The sequence below is a fragment of the Brachionichthys hirsutus genome, unplaced genomic scaffold (genome assembly GCF_040956055.1).
Source record: "Brachionichthys hirsutus isolate HB-005 unplaced genomic scaffold, CSIRO-AGI_Bhir_v1 contig_365, whole genome shotgun sequence".
Classification (NCBI taxonomy): domain Eukaryota; kingdom Metazoa; phylum Chordata; class Actinopteri; order Lophiiformes; family Brachionichthyidae; genus Brachionichthys; species Brachionichthys hirsutus.
The window spans coordinates 1-21,515 of NW_027180527.1; the positions used below are offsets into that span (position 1 = coordinate 1).

At 42.9% G+C, this 21,515-nt stretch overlaps 1 protein-coding gene across 1 annotated transcript; it reads left to right on the plus strand.

Annotated features, from left to right (window-relative positions):
- Positions 1–6,372: 6,372 nt before the first annotated feature.
- On the plus strand, positions 6,373–19,845 carry LOC137915837 (septin-2). The gene is made up of 11 exons (XM_068758957.1): positions 6,373–6,521; positions 6,883–6,982; positions 7,056–7,142; positions 7,533–7,656; positions 8,411–8,545; positions 8,857–8,974; positions 17,530–17,631; positions 17,812–17,957; positions 18,121–18,204; positions 18,293–18,350; positions 19,770–19,845. Exons 1-11 carry the CDS (start codon positions 6,390–6,392, stop codon positions 19,833–19,835), a joined length of 1,152 nt encoding a protein of 383 aa, XP_068615058.1. The 5' UTR covers positions 6,373–6,389; the 3' UTR covers positions 19,836–19,845.
- Positions 19,846–21,515: the final 1,670 nt, after the last annotated feature.

Below are 21,515 nucleotides of genomic sequence, written 5' to 3' on the forward strand. Positions count from 1 at the left end.
CTTCCTCCACAAAGTCAGATTCTCTCCGGCTAAATTCAGGAACTCTCTGTCACAATACGCCTTGAATATGACGACTGAATCAAAAATGTCTTTTTAATAACCGGCAGATCAGAGGATGGATCTAGCGAAGGACGTGGCAGCTAGGCAACGGGCTCATGATGCAGAGAGGTGAGAGGCCGCTTTATAAAGCGCTGGGGGGGGGGGGGGGGAACAGGTGGGAATAATTTACCTGGCACATCAGGAAGTCCTGACTCTTCTGGAAAAGCTGTTTCCACCTCACGGTTCTGGTGTGTTTTTGTTTTCATGGTTGGGTTAGAATAAGATTTAGATCCAACAACACCAAATATGGGGGCAACCCCAATCCAACCAACGCACACACACGCACGCACACACACACACAGTGGGATATTCCCTTCCTGTTTACGGTGACTTAATAATTCAGTTGGACCGGAGTGGGGACTGTAGAACAAGTGTGTGTGTGTGTGTGTGTGTGTGCGCGCACACGTGTCAGTCTGTCAGACCAAAGTGGTCCATTAGTATCAATGTTGTTTTTTGACGACAGTTTGCTGCTAAGTGCACGTATTGATTTGTGAGCAAACTGACGTCCGTTTTTCCATTTGCAACTGAACGGAGGACGAGCAGAAAGCATCTTCTGACGCGAGCGCTTCATCCCTCCATCCCTCCGTGAGGAGGAGGAGGAGGAACAACAACAACAACGATAATGCCTCCTCCTCCTCAGAGTTCATCTGCTTCCTGCAGATGTTCATCCTGGTCCCCCCACCAGGACGGTTCTTCATCCGTGTCCGACCAGACCCCGTTTGGTGAAGCCTTCCTCGCCCTCTCAGGGTCTTCCTCTGCCCTTCCACATTTCATCATGCAGGATTCTCTTATACATTATTATTTATAGGCTGCGTGGGCCAATCAGAAAATAGTTCCTTACATTGTTCCTGATACAAACACACACACACACACAAAGCAGGAACGGCTCCCCATTGGTAGAGAGAGCAGCAGCTGCTTCTGATCCCACAGCCTCTCTCTCTCTCTCTCTCCGGAGCGCACTGGTGGGTCGGTGAAACCGTGTTTTTGGCTTTGGATCTCGGAGCAGGAAGGCAGCAGCGCTGAGGTGGTCCAGGGCGCATTGTGCGTTTGAACAGTTTTTTTTACAATGAATAGAGGGGGAGGATGAGGGAAGGCACAAGGGGCTGTTACAAGCTGTAGAGGAGACGAAATCATTTGGTTGTCTAAGTCAGGGATCGTGTAATTGATTATGATGACATAGAGGCTAAGGTCTATATAACAATTCAACACAATTGTATAAGTCTGTCATTGACTTAGCCTTAAATACCAGCAATGTAAGTCAGAAAGTTCAAAAAGCTTCAATTCTTACCTCAGACCTGAACCCTGTCTGTTTCTTTGCGCTACAGAAACAGAAAAGCTCTGTGCTAAAGGTTCCCTTTGGTTGGGAGGATTTTCAACCAAACATTAAAATCACACAATCCAGAATAGTCTATTATTTATTGCTAAAATCAGGTTGTTCCTCCTTAAATGATCATGCTGTGCGTGTGACCTGTAGTCCCCCCCCCCCCCCCCCCCCCCCCCCCCCCCCCTTTGCTGTGTCCTGCAGCATCTGTTTGCTATTTTGACCAAAGACTGTCACAGATATTTCAAAGTGCCTGAGAACTGCATTAACTTGTGTAAAAAGGGTATAATATGGGACCTTTAAGGTTTTACTAATGTATTATGTTCAGGTGTCAATTTTCTTTTTGATGTGTTTGTGGCTGGTCACGTGATATTATGAACCACCCACAGTAAAGAATATTTTGTGGGTGAATTGTGAGAGGCAGGAATGGAATCCAGCAAAAACTTTGCTAGAATTAAGCATGCAATCGACTAGAAGGTTGATTTGCTGAAAGAGGAAGAAGATTTACTGTTTCTGATACACATCAGTTTTCAAAGTGCTCTTGATGTTGATTTTAAACCAACCTAATATGATATATACATACATCTGAATATAAATCCTGCATACAACTTGTTAAACTTTCAATAAAGTAGTTAAGTAGATTATTTCAGAATCTTTTTTTTCATGTTGGGAAGTTCTTTTTCTATATAATCTAAACAAACATCCGTGGTCATATAATAGAACTGAACTGAATAATCCTCCTGGATGAGGCGAAACGTCCAGTGGACTTTAATCAACAGAGCCGTAAAATTCTAGAAGTTAATTTAAGAGGCTGAAAGAAACAAAATATGAGAACCAGAAATTGTACGGTGTGTAAATGTTGAAGAATAATATGTCCCATTTCCCACAACTGGATAGTATTACAGCGTACAAACACTTTAAAGTGCGTTATGCGATTTGGCATCCAAGACAAAATATAGCAGCGTCACTGAAACTGTATCACTTTCGCGGCCATGTTGGATCTCGCCAGGAATGACGTTTGACGCGCGAGCTGCCCTCGCGCTGAGCCGTAATGGCGTCCATTGCGTAGCAGAACAGCCGTCGGGAACGCAAACGTCAGGGAAGAGGGCGCCGCTCACTGGGACGGCTTCCGGGTTTCCCTTCCTGGGCAGGGATTACAGCAAGAGGGGAGAAAGAAAAAAACAAAAACGACTTTAAATCATCTACATATCAAAGTTACGCTCAGGTAAGACACGTCTTTGTGCTTCGTGAGTTGTTTGCGTAACTATACGCATGGGACGGAGAAAGAAGAAGGAGGAGAAGGAGAAGGAGAAGGAGAAGGAGACACACGGAGGAGCCTTTTGAAGCCTCAATGCAACGTGACTCCGGCCGCGATAACAACTGTTACTTGCTAAACTTTGCCGTGCAGCGGCAGCACGCTCTCAACGCCTTATTAATGTCACTCCGTTTTCAGACCGAGTTGTTCAAGATGAAGCCGAAGCTCAGGGAGCTGCTTTCGGACCCAGTATAAACGGTCCCGGTTGAGTAAACCCGGTCTGGGTGTGGTGGTGGTACTGTTGCAGCCCCGCAGGCCTTTCCTTTCTTTACGCACATTTCCAGATTCTGACCGAAGTTTATTCTGAATAAGAAACAGGGGAAATGTGTAAACCCTTCAAAGTGCTGAAGAGCCGACCGTATAAAATGCATCGGGCCGTTCGATGCTTTTGACTTTTACATATTTCCTCAAAATCCATTTTGCACAACTGTCTTGATTTCTGAATATCCCTTTCCAGCGTCTGCGTAACCCTTTTGATTAAATATAGCACATCAATACGAAATAAATGTTGTTTTTAGACAATTTCACAATACCATTTGGAAAGAAAAACACAATTCCCGTTATGTGTTTGTCTAAGATGTGGCTCAGGGCCACTATTGAAGAATTATCATCCATCTTTTTGCTTGTGTTTTCGGCTCCTTCCGTTTTAGCTAAGTGGTCGACATTATGGGCCCTTCGGCAGCTGTAGTCTCAGGCTGACAGCTGAAGCTCACTACAGAAACACTTAGGGGGGGGGTTACCCCAGCTGGGATCAGATCCATGTGCTATCAGAAGGCTAACATGTCTGACCACTTAAGGGTGTGATTCAGCACCTTCACCACTGTGTGACCTTTGCCCTTCCTGCCGTGTCATCTCATAAACTCCAGCAGCACAGGATCGACGGGGAAGTCTGTCTGACTCTGCAAACTGCAAGAGGCTCTTTCCTTCCATGTTGTTCAGACCCAAGTCGACCCAACCGCTTCAGAGCTTTGAGAGATGATCAGCGGGTGTTTGACCTTACGTGAAGGCTATCTAATCAAGAATGATTTTGATTCTTACTAGCCACATATTGATAACAAGACAATCTTTGTGATATTTGATATTTATTTTCACTGAAACTTCACTAAAGATTCTCATTACCAAGCTGTGATGACCTCACTTTAGGTTTAGCTGCAATGAATCCTTGTTACAGGACTGGACGATATAAAGCCTTCTGGTGTCACTTTATTTTGTAACTCTATTTATTGTGAGATTCAAATTTTTCCAAAAACCAACTGAGAAACTATAGTTAAAATATATAAATACATTTAACGAGTTATATTGCCAAATTTATGAAGCATTAAATGCTGCCGTCTGTCTGATCTGTGCTGCAAACTCGTGTAAGTTAAAATCAGCCATTATCTAATCTGTCGTTTGTTCATTCATTTGCAATATTCTCACTATTACTGAATATAATGTCACATATTCTGTGGCCAAAGACAAACATAGAGATGAAAAGAATAACTCGTTTACGTTCTGGGAGTGGAGCTTTGTTTCTCCGTCTGATCTTCATCATAGTGTAGCGCAGCTGCACCAGTAGCACAATGTTAAGATAACATTTGTCACTCCATGTCTCCCACTTGTTCATCCTGTGCTTTAAACTGAATGTGTGTGTGTGTGTGTGTGTGTTATGAGCAGACCCGCTGGTTTCCTCGTGGTTGAAAGGTTTTTTCATTCCACTCATTGTGTCTTTTTCCCCGTCTTTGGCCGTATATTGTGTTTCTCAAACCACAGCTTTAAAAACAGTACCATATTTTTATCACTGTTGCCCCCCCCTCTCTACCTTTTTGCCCCCAGGTTACTTAACTACAGCCAAGCCCCCATTTTGTGGTGTTTTTCTGTGCATGTCTTGTGTGTATCTTTTTATACGGCAGCCATTATTATCCTCCATTGCTCGGGGTCTTCCCTTGCTGAAAAATGGATGTTTTTGTGGTCGCACCACTGAGCTCACCAGATCTCCATGGTGAGAAATGACTGTCAGTGTTTCCAGGAAGAACAACAAGTATAAATTCTTGGAGAGTGGGTGTGCAGACCCTCGACACTGCCTCAGGAAGGTGAGCAGGTCTAGCGTTGCTGCCCCTGTGTGGCTTCACTCCAGCCAGTAACTCAACCGTAAAGCCGCTACATGCCAAGAAGCTCAGCTTTACTAAGGTGGCATTTCTCCCTTTTGGCCCAAACTGTTTAATCTCTCAGCCATCTAGCCTGTTGATTGTGTGTATCAGCAGCTCAGCTGCCTGGCCGATTAAATGGCCATTATTAAGGCATTGTTGTCTTTGTGATATTACCACTGCGGAACACTGTTGGAACAGTTTAATTCATGTGCTGCTGGAGTAACGCAGGTTCCCACAGAACCCGTTGAGGGTGTGGACCGTGTGGGTGTGTAACACGCAGGGTTGATACATTAAATTGATATTTTGGGAAGGATTTTAGGGCTGAAACTAAAAAGAACACGCTGGTACACTAGTATTGTGACTCGGGGTTGACCAGCTGTTTCCTAGCTTTAGCAATGAATCATCAGTCCATCACGGAACCCATCTGCTAGCCCGAGTTAGCCTTCTGACATGCAAGCCTCATACTGTGAACGCCACCCGACCACCACGCCTCTACCTTCAGTCAAAGATCGCCTGGTCAGAGGTGAGGCACGTGTTTCCCCTTGTACCTCAGCTGAGCTGCCCTTTAAAGGAAAGGCTTCAGGAACCAGGGGGATAAACAGCCATTGTTTCCCTGTGGGCTTGGTGAAATAACTTCATCATTAACACATGCCCCCCCCCCCCCCCCCCCTTTCACGTCAGTACAGAAGACCTCTAATCCACCACCTAATAGATTTTACAGCGTGAAATTGTTCCTCCAAATGTCTCCAAATGCGTGTTAGCCACATGCCGGCAGAGGTTAGTTGATGCTCCCGTGCTACCTCGTTCTCCTAGCCGGCTTTACATGGTGCGTCTCCGTCAGACGGCACACGGAGGCCTCTTGCTAATGCTTATCGTCAAGGGCCAGTGATAAAACGGAGCCGGTTCTTCCTGCTCAGTCATTATGTAGCTCATTTATCAAGCGGGCTTGTTGCTCTATCTGCTCAGGGTCACAGAGTGGGGAAGATGGCTGTGGTATAAAAGACTAGAACAGTTTAATGGGAGTCTGGGAACAAACTCGATACCCAAAGCGCTTAATCTGTTCTCTTTCCGTGTGATAGTGTCGAAAAACAATGTTGTCATCAACCCGGATGGTTGTTACAATCACAGTTTAAATATACTTAGCTATGATTGTCGACTAATTTCCACTTTCAGTTTTCTGCTGCGATGTCTTGGGTGATTTGGTCATTGTCATTGGGAATGTTGCAAATCATTGTGCATCTTAAATGATGTGTTTTGTTTTTTAAACCTAGTGGAGTGGAGCTCAGAAATTTGCGGCCTGCTTAATTTGAATAATAATAAGTTAATAATAATAATAATAATAAATGTTCAACTGATTTATGACTAATTCTGTATATGAGAAAAAAGTACAATATTCAAACTAAAACAAACATAATCAAGTAGCATATGCCACAAAATTACATTTTTATTAATTCTAGTTTCAGTTGTAACCATAGAAACAGAAAAAAAGTCAAATAATAACAATTCCTTAATAGCAAAAGGCACCATGTTAGTAGTTCCTTGTTGCGTGGAGAATGTTTTGTTGATTGTTTTCCTGTTTTTTTTTTTTCTTTGTTCCTTCAGGTTCACCAGACTTCAGTCGGCGGCAGCAATGTCTCAATCTGGAGAGAAAGCCAAGGCGAGTAGCCGGCAGACATTCTCGTTTTTCCTGTGAAGTAGAATATGATGGATTCACTATGCAGCAGGGGATTGTAATAAGTGGTGATTAAACTACTGGTACTTGTAATCTCATGCGCAGACTCGCACAGGCATCCACATAGGATATCCTGTTTAAATGCAAGTGTCGCATGGCTCGGCTTTATTGTCTCTTGGGCTTTCAATAAAATATAATAATTAGTGAAAAGCTGCTAAGCATATTTATAGGGTAAATAGTAACAGGAAATTACACCAGAGAAAAACAGTGCCATTACCTTTTCCTTTTAATGTGAGTCATTGTGATTCACACTTTCTCACCTGAATGTTCTCTCTGTGTTCCCCAGTTCCCCGATGCTGCCGGTTACGTCGGGTTTGCCAACCTGCCAAACCAGGTACACCGAAAATCAGTGAAGAAAGGGTTTGAATTTACTCTGATGGTTGTGGGTAAGTCATCACTCTTTTCTTTTAATATCAATTGTGAACCAGAGCTTTATTTCTTGTCGTCTTTGTTTTCCAGGGGAGTCTGGTTTGGGGAAATCTACACTTATTAACAGCCTGTTTCTCACTGATCTCTACCCTGAACGCTACATTCCTGGTGCTGCAGGTATACTCCCCAGCACGCACACACACACACACACACTAACATGCACACTGTAATATTAGAGAAATGTCTGCTGCAATATCTCCTGCAGAGCATTATTTGAGAGGAATGCTGAGAATGTCTCAGTCTCAAAGTATGTCCCTGCCCTTTTTATGACTTGTTCTGCCTGAAAACAATTATCCAGACCTTCCCTGGTCACTTTGCACGGATAAGGAAACACGTAGCCTTTTTTGATGAAAAAACACACAACATCATTTTCAATCTGCCTTTTCTGATCCTGCGGCTGCAACATGTCATTGACTTCTCCAAGCGCAGAGCTCAGTCAGGAGTTTTAGGTCCTCAATGTTATCAATTGTAATATTATTATTATTATTATTATTATTTACTCTGCAGAGAAGATTGAGAGGACAGTGCAGATTGAGGCATCGACTGTGGAGATCGAGGAAAGAGGAGTAAAGCTTCGTCTCACTGTGGTCGACACCCCTGGATATGGCGACGCCATCAACAGCCAGGACTGGTGTGTTTATGTACTGTAGAGGGGAGAGTGATAACAACTTGTAACATGTTTCCTGTCCAGTATGCGCTCTCATTCTTCCCCCTGTCCTCAACTCCCTTGCTCATTTTTCATCCTAAACTCCCTATTTCCTACCTCTCCTCCCTCTGCATTCCCTATTTCTGGAAGTCTATAAACTGCATCTGTGGGCGGGTGTGTGTGGAATCTTCATGGTAGTGGTGTCATTGTTATCACCCTTTCCCCCCTCCACAGAGTAATTTAATGATTGTCCTGATATAACTGTATTTCTTCACTCCCGGACCTGCACGTACGTTCAAAGAAGGCCAAAAAGGCCAAAGCCGTAAAGCAAATGAAATGACACTAAAACCTCACCTTGACTTTCAACCTCTCTTAAATTATTATTGACTCTTTCTCACTAGTTTGATTAATGATGTTTGAATTGAAATCTCAAGGTCTTTAAAAAGTTCCTGCTTTCTTATACTGACAACTATACACATAGTGCTTAACAAATGTATACTGTGGTGGTGATTTGATGATAAACCGGCATCGTTTCAAGTTGGTTTTAATCAGAAATGAATTTAAAAATGGAGATTACATTCTAAGACGATTTGCATTATAATTTTTGTGAAGTAAACGCGTGACTATTAATCTCTCAGTCCTGCCACAGAACAAGGTCGTTATTTGTGTGAAACTGTGTTGCTGTGGGTGATCGGTGTGTTTTACCAGGCCTTTTGTCTGTTTCGTTCCCCGGCGCCAGCTTCAAGACCATCATCCAGTACACTGACAATCAGTTTGAGCGATACCTCCATGACGAGAGCGGGCTGAACCGAAGACACATAGTGGACAACAGGGTGCACTGCTGCTTCTACTTCATATCTCCATTTGGACACGGGTAAACCAAAGAAGTGATTTCTTTTTACTGATCCATCTGCACACATGCATGGTCCAGCATCAAGGCAGGACTTCTTTGTTTTTGGACGTCCCAGCATAACCAATTTGTAGCTTATAGTGGCTGATCTCCCTTGTTGGGCTCCTCTTAGAAGGAGTTTCAGCGAACGCTGTCTTCTGCTCTATAATTACCCGACCTGAGCATTGTTGCCTAACTGTTGTCTGATTGGAATACAAAGTCTTTATTTTACTCCCAACAGTCTCTCATCCATGTCCACCATCTTCTTTTTCATTTGTAATATATTTGTTTGATAGTTTAAAGCCTCTGGATGTGGAGTTTATGAAGGCCATACACAGCAAAGTCAACATAGTCCCAGTTATTGCCAAGGCTGACACACTGACACTGAGGGAAAGAGATCGCCTGAAGAGGAGGGTAGGTTTGCTCTCCACACACACACACACACACGCACACACACACTCCGTTTTGATGCATTGCTCTTCACTGCGCTCTATATACAGTTTATGCAATTATCTTTCTTATCTGTTATCTAGATTAGATGCTTGGCATAAGTAAAAAGGTGGAATGTCCAAACATTAGCTTTCTGGATGTCGAGAGCTTCTGAACCATTCGATGTGTTTGTCCCATCTGCACTTGTATGGTTCAGTCATTACAACATGGATTATTGAGTAAATGATATCACCGTGTGTTCATGTGAGACGGTACGTACAGTTCGGTAAGTACAGGAAGGTACAAACAGAGAGTTGTGTACGTGCTACACAGGTAGCACATCTGCTCCAGGCTCAACTCGTCCCACATACATCCTGCTGGAAGCAACCCGAGAGGATGCCTCCCTGCATGCTCCTCAGCTTCCTATTGTCCAGAGGAAGAACGCAATAGTGCAATACAATATTCACAAGCACACCTCACAGCAACATGTTCACTTGATAACATCTCGTGCAAGACTGAATAGGATTTCCTACATCTGTGTTTCTACTCTCCCCTACCCTCCTCTGCTTTCTCTTATATTAACAGTGCTCCAAAATAATGTTCAAAAAAAAGGTTCACTGTGCCTCATGGGTGTTTCTAACTTTGTTATTTTGATTAGAATAGAACTAAAATGATGAATCAGTCAGTTATGGAAGATTACTTGATGCCCATTTAATTTTTTTATTGAATATTATTTAAGCCAGACTAGAACTAGAAGACTCTCCTCAACAATTTGATATGTGCAACATGTCTTTGTTCTCTTTACTTGGGTTGTAATCCACAATTTACTGGATGAATGAACTTTATGAGGTGTTTTTTTTGACATTTAATCAAACAAGTAATCCTAAAATAAATCGATGGCAAATGGCCAATTACAACAAAGGCTTACATAGTGGATGGACTGTTGTTTCAAATGACTTTTCTATTCAGTTCAGCCCCCTCCTCTGTGCTTTTAATTGGAAGTCAGCCCGTCGCTCCACCTGCTCATGCATGGCCAGACCTCCCACCTGCCTCTCTTTCAGGCCTCGGAGCCGGTGGTCTGGCGGCCGGCGGACTACAATTAAACGCGGTGCTGTTCACTTTACCAGAGATCTGCTTTGTTCACGGCTCACACAGTTGGATTGCTTCAGCAGCTTAGTAAGACTGAATCACAGGACAGTGTTTCTTCCCTAATATTCTATGATAAAACAACGTAAATGCAAATAAATACATTAGTAACTTTTCTGTTCTGTTATTTTGCTGGTATGCTTGTGTCTCTATACAGCATCGGGGGACCAGTGGTTGGTCTGGCATCACACATAACAAACATGAGAAATGAAAACAGATTAGGGATTACACCTGTGTCTCGTCGTTTTGTAAGATAAAATGTCCATTACTTTAATGATATAAAACAAATTATACACACCGCGACTGAGACGCACTCCACATAAAAGCCTTAACAATCATTCAACCCCATTACTGGAAAAGACGAAGTCTTGAATGCTTAAGTGGCACAAGTTTAATTTGTGTGTGTTAGCAAATCATCAAGGTAGAAGATAATAATGTAATAACATCCGGTGCAAGCTCTGCATTTATCCTTTGAGTAAAATGCATATTTTCCATCCTTTAATAGTGATTGACTTAAAATCCAACACAGAACACAAAATCTCATTAATACTGAAATCAATGTGACGTAATTCATCGCCAACAGTAGCTTGTGAATGTTGATGCTTTTTTGCTGTTTCTATATAATAATTTCATCTATTCATCATCTATTGTTTCAACTAATGTCCTGTAGCAGCACAGTAACAATCGGATATGTGCGCTCTATGACTGCATACGTGCAAAGTTAGAGTGAAAACATGTCAAGATATTGTAATTTTTTCAAGGAAAGAACGAACGGAATGGTTTTGAGGATGTAGCGCAGTATCAGAGCGCTGAAATGTCCTTCAAGAGAACAGGCAAACGTTTTTACCTTTAAACAACGATGTCTGTGTAACTCTTTCTCTTTAAGATGAGTAAAAGGAAACCACTGACCCAGATGACAGAAAGCCTCGATGGTTTCGGGCTTTTGAATTCCTTAAAGTTTGTCACTCTTGTTTTATGTTGCTCGTTTCCCTTTCATCCAGGTCACTGCTCCACATCGCACGTCGTAAAAGTGTCTCCCTGGCCAGTAGTGGGAAGAAAAAAAAAAAAAGTGAACTGCAGAAATACTGTAAAATTCTCACCGTGAGCTCTTAAATGCTGAACTGTGCACAACAATGTTTGTCCAGCTGCGTTTGCTCACATGCGTTTAGCATTCCCTTAACAGATATTTACCACTTCTGTAAGGAAGGAAAGAAACAATGAGCTGCGGAGTTCAGAAAATGGTCAAACTTGCACACACACAGTTTTTCACTGTGTGCACACAAACATGCATGCGACAGATCTCAAGCTTTGCTTTTGCCCCTTCTAGAAGCAAAGAAAATAACTTGAAGTAAATGTATACAGTTATCGTTTTATTCTGCTAACAGAAAACATTTTTTAATTGAGATGACTGTGTCTCATAGTGAGCCACTCTCGTCAGGAAATACGATTAAGCCTCTGAGCTATTAGTTAATTTGGTTTACTATCTTCTGTTTAGTCGTGTTTTGGGCATACCCAACTGTTATCTTTATCTCGGTTTATAAAAGTAAGCGTCCAGCAGCAGTACTTCTGTGCAGCATGAACTTCAAATCCCCACAGTAGCCGTGATTTTGTTTGTGTGTGTCTGCATGTATTCGTATTACATCAGTGAGTTTCTTTTTCATTGTCTCATCCTGTTCTTAAATGGAAAGCGCTTTTCCACCAGCTTTTACCAATAGCATGAGGTGATGCCTGACCCTATTGTGATTGTGCTCAGACTTTCTGTCATTTAGTTTTTGTATGCATGTACCGGTAATTAGTATTATAAATGGTAAGCGTGACAGCAACGCCCATTCATCGCTTCAAGAGTCTCTCGGAAGAACAAATGTGTATGACGCCACTGTTTGTTTGCTTGATCAGATAAGTTGAAGTGGCTCTTAGGTATACGTGCCTGGGTCCGGCATCAAGTCCAGTACAGCGCAGCGGAGCACTGGGCCTTCCTCTGAGGCCAGGATGAGCCAAGAACCTGCCTGGAAGCGAGTGCTGGAGGATGACTGATAACCCTCGGCATTTCTCCCACAGTATTTATTCATTAGTTTCTTGCTAGGTACTTTCTCGCTGGTTGGAGTCATTTGTCTCACAGTAGGCGTGACCTCCCACCGCCGTTTGATGCTCATCCAGTTCTTTCTCCTATTATTCGGGGAAGCGGCTTGTTCTAAACAATATGTCAAGATTGTTCCACTGACAAGACACAACCCAAGTTAACAAGCCTCCGATCATTTTGCTTTCGCCCCCTTCACTCTGCTTGCATCTTGCTCAATCCTTCCTCCTGATAGTCCCTCACAGCTCCCTCTTACTTTCCTCCTCTCGTTCTTTGGATTTTTTAAATTGACTCTAATGCCAATTTCCTTCACCGGGGTCACTGTGGTTTCACCTAATAAGATGCCCCGAGGAGGGTATATTGAGAGACTGATCCTCTCAGGCTGGGACCATTCAGTCATATCCTGTGCAGAGCTTTATTCTTTAAACTGCTGTCCTGGTTGTTTTCTGTTTGAAGATGGAGGAGGGCAGCGTAGCTGGTTTGGACTGGAATCCTCGTGGAAACAAACCTGCCTTCTTTTGTCTGAATAGAAAGGTGCTATTTGTGTGTGTCGGGGTTCCCTCCGCAGATTCGACAAGAACAATTTATGGTAGTTGATAAGTTGTGTGGCAATAAATCCATCTGTACTCTATTTTTTTATTTTTTTCCAAAATCTTTTTATTATTTTCTTATGAACACATAAAACATTGAAGTACAGCATGTACAGATACTCATACACATACAATGTACACATATCCATACACACCTACATTGATAATTAAAATAATAAACATCTGTACTCTATTTTAAGTAATTTCATAATCATGTTTGTGGAAATAGTACTCAGAATGACTTTGTTTTACCCACTCAGATGAGGGAAATGTCTACTTTTTATGTGATTGCTCAGAGAATGTGTTTCAGACTGTTCGTCAGTAAAAAATAGATTAAACTTTGGATTTTGGACAGTCATTCCTACCTCACTGCTCTGGTGTACTCTCGTGTGTTTGACCCCTTCAGCTTGTGTGTGGTTCTCTTCCTCTAACACACACACAGTGTTTTCTGCCCTCCAGCACTCCTAATGCCCGGCTCAGTCTCTGTCCCTGCAGATTTTAAAACAACAAATATGCATATTTGCTCATGAACAGAGCGGCTCTGTTAAACGGTCAACTGTTCCCAAGTGGAGAACGAGCAAAAGCTGACTCCAGCATGAGCACGGCAGCTTTCCTTGACCGAGGGCCGACCTGAAAGGGGTGGCTTCTGGGCTTTTGTGTGCACTTAATGAGTTGCTTTTTGCTTTGCGTCCCTTTTGATTACCGGACCGAGCCTCAAATCCTGTAACTGAAGTGTCCCACTCACACTGTCCTCTAAAACTCACCGAGATACAAGATTACATGAATAGGTTGATTGTTGCTCCCCATGCTCTTTGATCAGAGTGAGAAGTGGGTGGTCTTGATTAAACTAATACGTAGCCCAGGCCGTGTGTGCGTGTGTGTGTGTGTGTGTGTGCGCGTTCCATGGTTGTGGTGACTTCCTCCGTAATTTCTATCAGTCTCTTCAGAACAAATCCAGCTGACCTGGTCCGGTCCGTTCCAGTCTGGACCGTGGACTCAGTCTGACTGGCCGTCTGGAATGTGTTTCTGTTCATGCATGCAAGTGCTTTTAATCCTGTCGCTAGAAATGTATTGTTTTCCAGCTGCTGCTGTGTGGCAGTCCGCTGGGTCCTTTCAGGAGGAGAACAGTGGGAGGGATTTACTGGGTTGATGCTCTGAAGGTCGTCGTCCATCTTAGGTGATCCAGAGGCCTCCTAAAGTCGTGAAGCTCAACACCCCCCCCCCCCCCCCCTCCTTCTGATGCTAGGTTACAAAGTGAGGCATCGGTTTGCTATGTGGATGAAGGTCTGTGCCCAGGAGGCTGGTATGACGCGAGTTGAAAGGTGTTTCCTGGCAAGGAAGAATCATTTGTCATAAATTAGCAAATTCACTCTCATAACTAAAGAGTAATGGTATCCAAAAAACCAAGCAACTTTTCTCTTTTTCACGCGGCCAGACCATGTTGTTTTATAATTATAATGTACGACACATATGTAACAACATACAGTACTCTTTACTCTCTGTAAATATGTATATTTATTGGCAGATTTACGTATGTGGTTTTGTAGGAAGGTTTTGTAGTTATTTTTGCAGAAACGTTTCTCTCAAAGTCAAATAACTCTGCACTTGAAAGTTTAGAGGCTTGCTCCAAGAGTAGATTTACAGCTGGAGACGCTGGTACTCATCACCATTTAAAACCCCCACTGAGGTAGCTCTTTTTTAATGAGGGAAGAGTTTATATTTTTCCTTGTCCGTAACTGATGGTTTACTTTGATTGTGGCTGAAAGAGAGAATTTAACTAAAACGTAATTTTACCCAGGTTTGCGCTAAACTGGTATCAGCTGAAGTTTTATCTGTAGGTCTCCTAATGTGAACGGCATATATTAAACTGTTTTTTTAGTTTATGTATAGATTTTTAGTGTCTAGACATGAATAATGTTTGTACGTTCTGTCCCTGTGCTCATAATATTGGCTTAATATAGTATCGGCGAGGCCAATAATTAGTCATCCCTTGTAAATTCATTCATACGGTGTGGTGTTAAATTGTCATTTTTTTGGCAACCCATCTTCACTGTAAAACCCTGTAGATGTGCTAAATGGATGTGTGTGACTAAAGCTGCTTTTCCTAAGCAGGAATTGTGTAAGGAAACGTGTAGCAATTTGTGAAAAATATAAACAGGGAAATGGGCAAACACCACATGCATTAGTGTGTCAGTGGAAGATAATGAAATAATCAGGATTCTTCAGGTTAGTTTGAGTAGCATAATCACTACCCTCACCATGATACATGTGTGGGGTTACATAAATGTTATGTAAATCTGCTTCTGGTCGGGACACTCGTGTTTCCAGTCCAGATCGCGGCTTCTCTCAGTTGTGGTTCATTAGTGTTGAGATGCGTTGAGTGTTTTTTGTTTAATTATTTTTATTTATTTATTTTTTCTGATGCCCTGGTACATGATTGTACTTTCAAGTATTTTTTCCTGTTAGCCTTTTACTTAAATAGATCGGCAAACCATCCCGGTGGGCTCAGCTCTATCCTCCGTGAACCACACAGCTGAGACTGTGTGCTGGCGGTTACCTGTTGAATACCGAAACTTCATCGGTTCCTTCTTTGTCAACCTTTTTGTTTTCTTCCAGCCTTGTTTTTCCTGGAATCATTTCTCATTGCTCAGCAGGTGTTTTTCTCATGCATTTTTTTTTTTTTTTTGGGGGATTTGCACGTGAGCCTGAACAAATGATGAAAATATTATTCCCTCATCTTGTTTGTGTGATGAAACGGTTGATCCCTGTAATGATGGGGTTGCGCACTGTCTCATTATGATTGGAGGTTTTGGTTTATCCTTCTATGCAATTGTAGAAAAACTGCCTCGTCATGTCTCGCGCGGACTCACCCATTGTAATTACATCTATGTATAGACTTGTGGATATTCTATATTTGGGATATGTATAATCCAACAGTTCAGATGTGATTCTGATATGAAAGCAGCCCAACATCAGCTAGTATTTCCACAACCAAAGCTCAGTGTTCAGTGATGGCAGTAAATCTTCGTCTTCCTTTTCTAATGAATACCAAGTCTTGTGTGGCGTTGTTTATCCGTCGCCCTGTCAGCCTGGAGCGGATGTGCACAGCCAACCAGAACAGCTCAGGAAGGGCTTGGAGTAGGGGTCGTATCATAGCTGGACAGGATGGTCGTGAAATGCAAATGCCTCCATTTGCCAACAAAAATACACAACGGAGAATGGGAGGAGAGACTGATGTAACATAAAGGGGTACGGCCCACATCGTGTACAGTTAATCAACAGGAGGCGCCAGGGATTTGGAGCAGGCACTGATTTTGACATTCGGTGATCCCTGAGAAGACTTGATTACAGGTGTCGGGCTGTACTAAGCGCATGTTATGGAACTCAATCATTCTGGTAAACAGACATTTTACAGCCTTTGGTTTAGCGAGATGTGGAAACACGATGACGGAACTCATGCCTGTGCAGAGACGTTTTATTGTTTCAAGATATTTAATAGAAATTGATTGATACATTTTTTTTGTGTTTTGTTCAGCTTTACTGCATTTATTGTCTGGTATTACAGAATATATTATTCAGAATATACATATATATAATTTTTCCTGCCATTGTGTCATGCATGTTTATTTTCCCACCGAGTGCACAGTTTCCCTAAATTCTTTACACTCTGCACGGCGGATGATGTTTATCCAGCCTCCGTGTTCGACAGATGTGTAAAGTGTGTGTGTGTGTGTGTGTGTGTGTGTGTCACGCTCTCTTCTGACTCCCGCAAAGCCTGTTTGTTTTTGGACCTGCCCCACAATACCCGACTCTCCCCACACACTCACTATCTGACGCACACACTGCACACACACAGCTCACTGAGAAAACAAGCATCAGCCATAACAACGACTCAAACGGGAGCTGCGCTCTGTAGGAAACCTGCGCTCACTTCCCCGGCTCCTGGCTGACTATTATACATTACGTTACACATGAAAGTCCCCAAAAAGTCAGGAAAACAACACAACGCTTTTGGCTGCATTACATAAGACTACATTGTGGATACAAATATTCTGCAGTCGGGAAAACAAAAGGAGAACTGTAGCTTTGATGTTTAGAATAATAAATGTTGACACCTTGTCCCCAAGGTAGCGAAGAAGAAAGCCTCTTTGTTTCGACTTGTTTTTTTAATGGCCGCCCTGCGAGAGGAGGGTGGGAACTTTGTTTCTGACTGTTTCAGGACTTAAACCCACACAGACCGTTATTAGTTTTCACCTGTCTACCCCTTCTATCTCACTTGTCTTTTGCTCCACGGGGGGCTTTAATTAAAAGTGTTGCTGCAACAACAGGTACTCACTCATACCCTCCTATTAGTCTGAAGAGCTCGCTCACTTTCTGTTCATGGGTCAGAGTGGCAGCTTATAGTTTCTCCCGTGGATCCACAATCTGCTGTATGTATATATGAAGGATGGATGAGAGTCCCACGTACTAGAATAGGAAGCTTTTCGTACAAAATGCTGCAGGGATGCAAAATTTAGTTCATTTGATTTCACAATTCGAGGTATTTTGGGAGAATGTCAGGGAGAGGTTTTGTTTTTGGGGGGGCGGTTTGAGTTCATATACAGTCAAGCTGAGGCTCTGTCTGCAGTGACACCTCTGCAAGGTTCAACGGTTGAGAGCTGTCGAGGTCACATTGAGGACGTGACCCTGGAGGTTGACCCTGTGTTGTTCTTGTTTTCACCTGCCAGATCTTGGACGAGATCGCAGAGCACGGGATCAGAATATATCAGCTACCTGATGCTGACTCTGATGAAGACGAGGAGTTTAAGGAGCAGACCAGAGTCCTGAAGGTGAGAGACGCATGACTGACGTCATCCTTTAAAGAGCCCCATCAGGACACGTCTGTCCTTGACTCAGCACCAGATGTTCTCTGCCTCCCTTCACTCCCCTTTGATACCTTAGTTTTCCCTATCTCTTTCCTCTGATTTTGTTTGTCTGGGGATTCACGGACCTTTAACGTCTTCTCCCAGGCGAGCATTCCCTTTGCTGTGATTGGCTCCAACCAGCTGATTGAGGTGAAAGGGAAGAAGATCCGTGGCCGTCTCTACCCATGGGGAGTTGTTGAAGTGGAGAACCCTGAGCACAATGACTTCCTCAAACTACGTACCATGCTTGTGTGAGTCTCCCTCGTAGCAAACTACCCAACAGGGTTTTGAGAAAGAACTTCTTTCAGATCTTAAAGACCGAATTTACACAAATCTAGTAGCAGGCAACTGTACTGTGAAGCTGCACTGCCTCCCAGTGGGTGAAGAGATGATTGCATTTTTGTTTTGTTGTAGAACCCACATGCAAGACCTCCAGGAGGTAACCCAGGATCTGCATTATGAGAACTTCCGCTCTGAGAGACTGAAGAGAGCGGGCAGGTGAGACACTACCGTATGCCACTTAAGCAGCAGATGAGCGTCTTTATTTCACGTTTATTTTTTACATTGCTCTTACGTTTCTCTGCAGAGCTGTGGACGAGGATGTGTTGGATAAAGACCAGATCCTGCTACAGAAAGAGGCTGAGGCAAGAACACACGCGCGGCTCCATGCAAGCTATCATTTTGTGCTTGAGTACTTCCCAGTTGCTCCACTAACAAGTGCTTGTCTGTAAATACATTCACGCAGGCTCAGAACGCAGATCAGGGGATGGGTTTGAACTTCAAAGATTTATATGCTCTCAAAAAGCTCCATTGACTGCAATTTGCTCCTCAATATCTCTGTTGATTATTAACCAATGTTTATGGAATTTGACACAGTCATGCAGGGTGGGGGGTGGGGGCCTCTATCACACCAATAAATTTAATATGTGTCTGATCCAGAATGAGGCCAGGAAAAAATCTCAAATTGTAACATTGAAAACTCCATTTATGGATTAAAAAATCTGTTAAAAATACTCTTATTCACTTTTACTTTTCATGGTTGGTGTATAAAGATATCAAGAACAATTCAGAACCTTTCGGTGAAAACCTGATTATGAGGGGAATAAGCTGCTCAGCGGAGGTCTGTGCTCTCCGAGTGCTTCTCTTGTTATTTAATGTGATTATTTTAGAAAGAGAAACCATTTTTGTTAAACTCCCTCCCGTGGGCTGCTATCTTGGCCTCTCCCACTCCCACTCCCACTGTCTCCCTCTCTCCGGCCACTGGACACTTTACAAGTCCCACCACACACACGTGTTTCCTGTTGGCAGAGCTGCTGCGGCGCATTAGTGGGTGAACGGGGCCCACTCGGTTCTGTCCGTGAAGCAGGATAGGCCATCACTTGTCTGAGTTTTGGACAAGAAGAAATATTGCAGTACTCTTGTTTTAGTCAAAATTCTACATGAAAATTAACCCTTTGGTTTAGTCCTTAACAATTTCTCATGATGAGTAACCATTATATTATTATACTTCTAATTAGTGAATACATATTAAATGTCAGTTTACAGCAGGACATTTGTATATCTGTTTAGATGTAAACAACACAAAATAATTGATATGATTGTAGTCATTCTTCTTTAAGGTATTAGAAATTTACAGGAGCCTAAAAAGAAACAGTTTTATGTACTAAATCCATGGAGCTGATGGTGAGTATCCAGTCAATGCCGGCTTCATGTCTGAATGTGAATCTTTTAAGTTTGATCTGCAGCCACTAGATGGCGATCTAATAAAAGAGAGCTAATGGAGAGTTTATTGTTCACCAAAGACGTGAGCTTTTGGTCCTTTAAGGTTTGTTCTAAGACATTAAAGAGATTTTAATAGATTTGCTTGACCAAACAAGGAGTCGGCTCATATTGTTGAACTGTTGAAAGCACTAAACCGAGTTGAACTACCGGTTCTTCACCAGTAGAGCAAACTGGGAGCCCTGCATGTTCTCCAGTTTGTCTCTATCTAATAACAGATTTATTGCCTCGTACTCGTTTTGTTTCCTGATTGTAATTTTCATTTCACTTGGATTTTTCTGCAGCTGAGACGCATGCAGGAGATGATAGCTCAGATGCAGGCACAGATGAAGAGGAAATCAGACGAGTGAAAGAGGAGGAGGAGGAGGAGACGGGAAACAGGGTGCCCCCCCCCCCCCCCCCCACACACACACACAAACACATACACACATCCTACATTCAGAATCGCATCATCTTTAACTGCAGCACCGCCACAACTTTTGCTTCTTCCCTCCAAACTTCCGTCGCGTGATCTTCAGTATGTGAAAATAAAGAAAGAACAAAGAGGAAAATGTTTAAATTCAAGATGAGCGTTTTACGGAAGTTATTTTAACCTTGGATCGTATTTATCACGGCTGCCATTGACAACGGTGCAAAGATGTTTTGCCATCAAGCAAACATATTTACAATAATATATGTTTAAATTGTGAACTGTTGACCAAGCTTCCCCATTTTCCATTTATTGAGGGAAGAGCCTGTTGTACTCTCACGTTTTACATCTGAATGGTTTCAGTGCCTTTGGTTTTTCACTACGCTGATAATGACTATAAATAATACAACGGTGAAAGCAAAGCATGGTTCTTACATAGGCCGAGTGTCCATGTTGAGAGTGAGGAATTCCTTATTGCCTGATTGTCTAGGAAAATAGTAGCGTCCCATTATAGAAAAATATAAAATTGATATAGTTGAATTGTGGCCAATTAATTGTCTTGCTAGAAAAGAGACTACATGCAAGCGATACAACCAAAAACATGGTTATAAGGAGAAATTACAGACATATCAATTTAAGTGCCATATTAAGTGTTTTAAATGTCTCATGAATTCAATGTCAGTGTCAAATTACAGACCGAAAAGTATTCAAACTAGTCCATCTGGTCGTTTATTGTTTGTCCGTATTTGCTTCGCTGATGTTTAATGTGTGAAAGGGGCTGTTGGTACCTTACATTTGCAGCCCTTCGTTATACTGCATTTGACTCAGTATATTATATTATATTTAACTGTGTATAAACTCGCCTCAGCCTTCTGTGAGCAGCGGACCAGACTTAACTCTTCATCCAACTGCCGCTGCTCTCGTATGGAAATATATGTCGAACTTAAATGTAATATCTTAACCATATGTCAGTAAAGACTTGTTTTTAGATTTTTTTTGTATCACTCTGAAATAAAAATGTGTTGAGAAAATAAAAACATGTCATTTGAATTTGGGGCTTCGTTTTCCTTGAAAAGAATCCTCGTTTGATTATCTGCGTGTATTTATACGACCTAATAATTGTGTGATGGAGCTTCAACTTGCTCCAGAAGATTTCTGGGCTCAGTTCGGTCTGATTGGTTGAAACCTCCTCCTGTGAGTTTGGTTCGCATCTTCTAGTGTGCGTGGATGACCGTGTGGTTGTGACTGGTCCAGTCCGAGAGGAGGAGGAGGAGGAGGAGGAGGAGGAGGAGGAGGAGCAGCTCATCCCGCCCTCCTGCCGTCTCTCGGGGGTTTGGAGGCGAGGCGCCGCGTTCTGTGAGCCGTCGCTTCGATCATCGCTCAGGTCAGCATGACGACCAGCATCCGGTACAAGAGTCGAATCCCGGTTAAAACAGGTGAGTGTGGTTTCGGGATTCGATTCACGGCCTGCCGCGGACTGGGAATCAATTGCAATGATCGCTTCTCATTTCTGCCCCTTTGGCGCTCCGCATCCTGCACCTGCGCCGCCGCCTCATCCGTCCGATGATGGGCGCCAGAGGACAGCGCGGAGGTAAGGAGGTGGGGGGGGGGGGGGGGGGCA